An 8,172-nucleotide genomic window follows, 5' to 3' on the forward strand; every position below is an offset into this window, starting at 1 on the left:
CTTCAGCCCAGGAATGGATCTTGTCTGTTACAATCTTGGTCAGATTTATCTACTCCATTTCAGATTCTCATAGACTTTAAGGTCAAAAGGGATCATTATGATCATTTAGTCTGACCTCCTGCATAACACAGGCCACAGAACCTCACCCACTCACTCCAGCAATAGACCCCTGACCTATGACTGAGTTATTGAAGTCCTCAAATCATGACTTCAAGGTTCAGAAAATCCACCAGCAAGTGACCCGTGCCACATGCTGCAGAGGAAGGTGAAAATCCCCCAAGGTCTCTGCCAATCTGCCCTGGGGGAAATTTCCTTTCCATCCCCAGATATTGTAGCCTATAAAACTAGACTGCTTGCTTGCATTATATAGAGATCTATATCTTTTCTTATGATTGTGTGATTATAATAGAGTTATAAATTTATATATATTTTTGCTGTAATGCAAGGTACCTTACAGGCCACATCCTGTATGACAACTACGTAATTATTATACACATATTCGGGAACTAGTGTTGAAAGTGTTGACGTATAGCAAAAACAAGACATATATGGTCATGTTTTTCCATAGATGATTTAGCAGTTAGCAGACATATTCAGGACCTTTGGCCTAGATGTTGAAAGTGTTGATGTCAGGCATCAAAAGGTGAAGTAATGGAATTTTACTGAAAAGGGAAGTGAATTACATTAATATCCATGAACCTGCCAGCCTATAGAGTATGTGTACCCCAATAATTTGGGGGTAGAAAATCTGAGTATGGACTTAGAAGGAGGACCCATATTTTTAGGGTATAAGAAGGGGAAGATTGTGCTATTTGGGGCGATCTACTGTCAGCTACTCCTGCGTGAAGTTCCTTTAGTTAGCGTTAAGATTTTCTTCTTCATTTTATACTTAGTCTTATTTGAAGCGTTAGTCTTAGTCTTATAGTTCTTAGCTCTCGAGCATTGCCTATTCCACCCCTCTACTCAAAAGTTGAGGAACCAAACATCTCTCTCAACCAGGGAGTGAGTATATTAATCCAAAGCATATCATAGAAATATATATATATATATATCATATGAGTCTTTAAATTTAAGTTTGTATTATCCATTTGATTGTTCATTTTCTCTATATCAGTTATTTGTCTATCATTTTATGTTATCTTAATAAAACTTATAAAATTATACAAATTTGGTAATCACTAAGAACCTTCCTGTTGTACACCCCGGGGTCCTTATATAATTCTTCTGGAGCCTGATTCAGGGACAAGAACCTTCTAATCCAAGCAATTAGCAAACCTATAACCCTATTAAATAACTAATACACTGAAAATCAGGCTACACATTCAAGCTTCCTTTAGCAAAGTTTAAGTAGATCTGAGATACAGGATCAGGGCGCTAGAGTCTCTGGAGACCTCTGGCAGGTTTATCGATAGCCTCCTCACAACAGGTCTTCCTTGGGTGGAGAATGGTAATGCACGATGTCCTTTGTAGTAAAACCGCTCATATCTCATACTTACACAGGTAACCAGCTGCATTGATTAGCATAAGGTGACTATTCATATAAAGGTAGTTGACTACAAACTTCAAAGAGAAATAAAGAAAATGATGAAAAGTTCCAGAGGGGTAGCTGTGTTAGTCTGTATATAGCAAAAACAACAAGAGTTCTGTAGCACTTTAAAGACCAACAAATTTAATTTCTGCAGGCATAAGCTTTCGTGGGCTGTAACCCACTTCGTCAGAAAATGCCACGAGTTACATCTAAAGGTTAATATCCCCTTTGGATCTCTGGATCAATAGACTATAGTGACCCACAGGAGCAATATTATAGGTTAACTCAGACCAATGTAATTCATATTTACTTCGAATCCTTTAGCAACATAAGTCTGCATATAAAAAACTCCGGTCTACTATTCTGGTTTGGCTAATTATCTGCAAAGAATGGCTTTATTACCATTAAAATATTTTTCTAACATGACTTCAAAGGTTGAACGTGGATCCTTTAGCCTGCTAGTGGCTTAGACCTTTCTGTCTTAGTGTCACAGCCACATATTGATTGAGTACTTTGCTCAAGGCTTCCTTGACCTCTCTGTTTCTCAGACTGTAGATGAGGGGGTTAACCAAGGGAGTCAGGACCGTGTAGCAAAGCGAGAGCACTTTCTTTAGCACTCTCAGTGTATTGGGTATCGGTAGCATGTACACGATCATTAGGGTCACGTAGAAAATTGTCACCACGATGAGGTGAGAAGAGCAGGTGGAAAAGGCCTTTTGCCTGCCGGTGGCTGAAGGAATTCTCAGGATGGTGGCAATGATACACACATAGGATGTCAGGGTTAGTAGGAATGGAGGCAGGGTGAATACGCAGGATACCATGAACTGGAACATCACAATCAGGCATGTGTCCCCGCAGCAGAGTTTCATCAGTGGGCTGACATCACAATAGAAATGGTCAATTTCATTCGGGCCACAGAATATGAAATGCAATATGAATAAAATCAAGATGGTAGTGATGAGCCAACCACTTAGCCAGGACCCAACCACCAAGCAGAGGCAAGACCTGGCATTCATAAGAGTTGAATAGTGCAGGGGTTTACATATTGCTAAATACCGATCATAAGACATTGCTGCTAAGAGACAGCACTCTGTAGCTGCCAGAACCCCAAAGAAATACATTTGTGTGATGCAACCACTGACTGAGATGGTTCTGTCCCCAGTCAGGAGACTGGCCAGCATCCTGGGCAGGATGGAGGAGGAGTAGCAGGTCTCCAGGCAGGACAAGTTGCCCAAGAAGAAGTACATGGGGCTGTGAAGGTTCTGATCAGCCACAATTAGCACCATGACGAGGCTGTTCCCAACCATGGTTGCAATGTAAATCACAAGAAACAGCACAAAGAGAAGAATTTGCAGGTCAGGGAGATCCCCGAAACCTTGCAGGATGAATTCCGTGATGGCCGTTTGGTTTCCCCAGTCTGTTTCTGCCATGGGTTGAGTGAAGGAACAAGGAAACAAACTGTGCAATTGAACTGGAAGAACATAGAGTTAAAAGTTAATCACGTCTCATGAATTCATTCCATAAATGTTCAAGAACTCCCCTTCCTCTCCTGGTTACCAGATGAAATTTTAAGGCTGAACGTAGACATCAGAGGAAGGTTTGTCAGCCTGAGAACAGAACACTGGTATCCATCAAGACCACCCTCATCTCTGTGAAAGCAATAACTAATAACACCAGTCCATAGCTTTGGTATCCAAGCACTGATATGACAGATCAGACCACTACTTTACCTACTCTCATATCCCATTTAGTGACACACTGGAGCTTAACAATCATACTTAAAGGCAGCATTCGACTTCTGGCCATGGCCACAACCAAGGCAGGAGTCAAAATAAATGAACTCAGCAACTCAAATCTCGGACTGAGATTTTCCATGCCGTCTAGTGTCCTTAGGCACCGACCTTCCTTTGGAATTCATGGGTGTTAATCTAAGAATAGATCTTGATGTACTGAGCATTTTAGTGTCTGATAGGAAAAGAAATAATTATTCCCCCCGCCCTCATGAGATCAGTTTATGTCACAAATTATAAAGTGGAATCAATTCTTGCTTAGTTCATGTATTAATGATAATGATGCAGGGGAGGAGGAAGAAGACGTGTTGAGGGACTGGCAATCCCTTTTCTGTTTCAGGCTTGAGTTCCCTGTGCCAGCACTGAAGCTATAATAACATAGAGCTCTCTTCAGGGTGGATTTTAGGAAAGGGCAGAGCCAGGCTGAAGGGCACCCCTAACACAGATTGACCCTCTGCACCCCATAAAGATGGTGGGCTGATAACATAGAATCATAGAATCATAGAGTTGGAAGGGACCTCAGGAGGTATCTAGTCCAACCCCCTACTCAAATCAGGACTAACCTCACCTAAATCATCCCAGCCAGGGTTTTGTCAAGCCTCAGCTTAAAAACCTATAAGGATGGTGATTCCACCACCTCCCTAGGTAACCCATTCCAGTGCTTCACCACCCTCCTAGGGAAAAAAATTTTCCTAATGTCCAACCTTGACCTCCGCCACTGCAACTTGAGACCATTGCTCCTTGTTCTCTCATCTGCCAACACTGAGAACAATCTAGCTCCATCCTCCCTGGAACCCCCTTTCAGTTAAAGGTTAAAGGTTGCTATCAAATTCCCCCTCATTCTTCTCTTATGCAGACTAAACAAGCCTAGTTCCCTCAGCCTCTCCTCATAAGTCTTGTGCTCCAGCCCGCTAATCATTTTTGTTTTCCTCCGCTGGACTCTCTTCAACTTCTCCACATCTTTTTTGTAGTGGGGGGCCCAAAACTGGACACAATATTCCAAATACGGCCTCACCAGTGCCCAATAGAGGGGCAAAGAGGGGAAAACATGGAAAAGAGAAAGGCACTGGGGAAGAAAGATCCCGCCCCTGAACTCAGAAACCATCTGTCAATGTGCAGAAAGAATAGCAAATATGGTAGGCGTCCAGCTTGGCTTAACAAAGATGTCCTTGGCAAACTTAAACGCAAAAAAAGAAGCTTACAAGAAGTGGAAGCTTGGTCAGATGACTAGGGAGAATTATAAAAACACTGCTCGAACATGCAGGAATGAAATCAGGAAGGCCAAAGTGCAATTGGAGTTGCAGCTAGCAAGGGACGTGAAGGGGAACAAGAAGGGTTTCTACAGGCATGTTGCCAACAAGACGAAGATTAGGGAAAGTGTGGGCCCCTTAGAGAATGAGGGAGGCGACCTAGTGATGGAGGATGTGGAGAAAGCTGAGGTACTCAATGCCTTTTTTGCCTCTGTCTTCACAGACAAGATCAGCTCCCAGACTGCTGTACTGGGTGGCACAGAATGGGAAGGAGGCGAACATCCCGCAGTGCTGAAGGAACGGGTCCAAGACTATTTAGAAAGATTGGACATACACAAGTCCATGGGGCCGGATGCAATGCACCCGAGGGTGCTGAGGGAGTTGGCTGGGGTGATTTCAGAGCCATTGGCTATTATCTTTGAAAGCTCGTGGCAACAGGGGAGGTCCCTGAGGACTGGAAAAAAGCAAATATAGACTTGAGAGACTGCACCTTCCCACAGAAAGATATATAACGAATGAGAAAAGACTTTCCCCATTTAGCAGAGGGTAGGAGACAGAGCACATTACAAGACAGAGAAGGGGAGCTGCGGTAGCTGTTCTGGGTTACGACTTTCTATTTTGTGGGCACAAGGAAGTACATGAAAGCAGTGGAGAGAGAAGATGGACTGAATAACATGGATCCTGGTCCCTGAAATCCTGAGTGAGGAGGTGAGAACAGAGACTCCAGCTGGCAATACACCTGCATTTGAGGCTTTGATGCTTGAGCATCTTTGATGCTTGAGGTTTCTGAAGCAATGTAATTTTGTAAGGTAACTAATCCCAAGGGAATCCAAGGGGAATTTGATGATGATCTCTCTCAAACTCCCAACCCAAAGCAAAAGAACTGAATTTCAAAAAGGAAAGACCTTTCAGGTCACATCTATCCTTGCTCCTGGTCTGGCTCCCATCCCTATGGTATCTGGGCAGCTCACTGCCTTTAATGATCTGTCCTCCCACCATCCCTGTGTGAAGCTATTATCCCATCTTTACAGATCAAGGCATCGTAGAATCATAGGACTGGAAGGGACATCGAGAGGTCATTTAGTCCAGTCCCCTGCACTCATGGCAGGACTAAGTAATATCTAGAACAACCCTGACAGATATTTGTCTAACCTGCTCTTAAAAATCTCCAATGACAGAGATTCCACAACCTCCCTAAGCAATTTATTCCAGTCCTTAATTACCCTGACAGTCAGAAAGCTTTTCCTGATGTCCAGCCTAAACCTCCCTTGCAGCAATTTTAGCCCATTTCTTCTTTTCCTCTCCTCAGAGATTAAAGAGAACAAGTTTACACCCTCCTCCTTGTAACAAACTCTTTTGTACTTGAAAACTGTTATCATGTCCCCTCTCTGTCTTCTCTTCTACAGACTAAAAAAAACCAATTTTTTCAATCTTCCCTCCTAGGTCACGTTTTCTAGACTTTTAATCATGTTTGTTGCTCTCCTTTGGGCTTTCTCCAATTTGTCCACATCTTTCCTGAAATGTGGGGTGTCCAGAACTGGACACAATACTTCAGTTGAGGCAGAGTAGAGCAGAAGAATTACTTCTTGTGTCTTGCTTAAAACACTCCTGCTAATACATCCCAGAATGAGGTTGGGTTTTTTTGCAGCAGAGTTACAATGTTAGCTCATAGTTAGCTTGAGATCCACCATGATCCCCAAATCCCTTTCTGCAGTACTCTGTCCTAGGCAGTCATTTTCCACTCTGTACGCGTGCAACTGATTGTTCCTTCCAAAGTGGAGTACTTTGCATTTGTCATTATTGAATTTCATCCTATTTCCTTCAGACCATTTCTCCAGTTTGTCCAGATCATTTTAAATTTTAATTCTATCCTCCAAAGCACGTGCAATGCCTCCAAGTTTGGTATCGTCCGCAAACTTTATCAATGTACTCTTTATGCCATTAGCTAAATCATTAATGAAGATATTAAATAGAACCGAACCGCACTTGATATGCCCTTCCAACTTGTCTGTGAACCACTGATAACTACTCTTTGGGAATTGTTTTCCAACCAGTTTTGTGCCCACCTTTCAATAGCTCTATCTAGGTTCTATTTCTCTCGATTGTTTATGAGAAGGCCATGCGAGACAGTATCTAAATCTTTACTAAAGTCAAGATATACCACATCTATCACTTCCCTGCTATCCACAACACCTGTCATCCTGTCAAAGAAAGTTATTAGGTTGGTTTGACATGATTTGTTCTTGATAAATCCATGGTGACTGTTACTTATCATCTTATTGTCTTCTAGGTGTTTGCAAATCGGTTGCTTCATTATTTGCTCCATTCTTTCTCCAAGTACTGAAGTTAAGCTGACTGGTCTGTAATTCCCCAGATTGACCTTATTTCCCTTTTTATAGTTTGGCACTATATCCTTTTCCAGGCCTCTGGAATCTCTTCTGTCTTCTATGACTTTTTTAAGATAGTTCCAGAGCGGTAGCCATGTTAGTCTGTATACAGCAAAGACAACGAGAGTTCTGTGGCACTTTAAAGACTAACAAATTTAATATTTTTAGACATAAGCTTTCGAGAGACTTAGCTCTCTTCTTCAGATGCAATAATACAGAAAAGAGGTAACACAGAGATATCTTATGGGTATCCAGGTGCATTGAGAACAATGGGGGAGGTGGAGTCCGGTACTTAAGACCTAATGATGATGATTGAGTAGGAGGTGAGAATGGGTGAGCAAAGTAATTTACTTTTGGCAGTGAGATAGCCATTCCAAGTCTCTGTTTAAACCCAGTTTGAATGTGTCAAGTTTGCAGATCATTTCTAATTCAGCAGTTTCTCTTTGAGGTCTGTTTTTGGAGGTTTTTTTGAGAAGTACAGCAACTTTCAGGTCAGAGACAGAATGCTCTGGGGAATTAAAGTGTTCTCCCACTGGTTTATGGATGTTATTATTTTTTATGTCTGATTTGTGTCCATTTATCCTTTTGCGTAGTGATAGTCCAGTTTGGCCAATGTACATGGCAGAGGGGCATTGCTGGCACATGATGGCATATATAACATTAGTGGATATGCAGGGGAATAAGCCCCTTATGGTGTGATTGATGTGGTTAGGACCAGTGACGATGTCATTAGAGACGATGTGTGGGCAGAGCTGACAACGGGGTTTGTTGCAGGGATAGGTCCCTGGGTAGGATTTTTTGTAGGGTGTATGATTGCTGGTGAGTATTTGCTTCAGGTTGGGGGTCTGTCTGTAAGCCAGGATGGGTCTGTCACCCACTGCCTGAGCGAGAGATGGATCATCTGCTAGGATAGGTTGTAGATCTTTAATGATGTGTTGGAGAGATTTTTGCTGGGGACTGTAGGTGATGGCCAGTGGGGTTCTGCTGTTTTCTTTGTTGGGTCTGTCCTGTAGTAGGTGACTTCTGGGTACCCGTCTGGCTCTGTCAATTTGTTTCTTTACTTCTCCAGGTGGGTATTGTAGTTTTAGGAATGTTTCATAGAGATCCTGTAGGTGTTTGTCTCTGTCTAAGGGATCAGATAATCACTAATGGCTCAGATATCTTCTCAGTCAGCTCCTTGAGTAGTCTGGGATGGTTTTCATCAGGCCCTGGTGACC

At 42.5% G+C, this 8,172-nt stretch overlaps 1 protein-coding gene across 1 annotated transcript; it reads right to left on the reverse strand.

Moving 5' to 3' along the window:
* Positions 1-1,986: 1,986 nt before the first annotated feature.
* On the reverse strand, positions 1,987-2,958 carry LOC137143164 (olfactory receptor 10A4-like). Its single transcript, XM_067532787.1, has one exon. The coding sequence runs from the start codon at positions 2,956-2,958 to the stop codon at positions 1,987-1,989; it is 972 nt and encodes a 323-aa protein (XP_067388888.1).
* Positions 2,959-8,172: the final 5,214 nt, after the last annotated feature.

This window comes from Emydura macquarii, unplaced genomic scaffold, assembly GCF_026122565.2.
Source record: "Emydura macquarii macquarii isolate MOO-44397 ecotype Brisbane River unplaced genomic scaffold, CSIRO-AGI_Emac_v2 contig_3303, whole genome shotgun sequence".
Taxonomy (NCBI): Eukaryota; Metazoa; Chordata; order Testudines; family Chelidae; genus Emydura; species Emydura macquarii.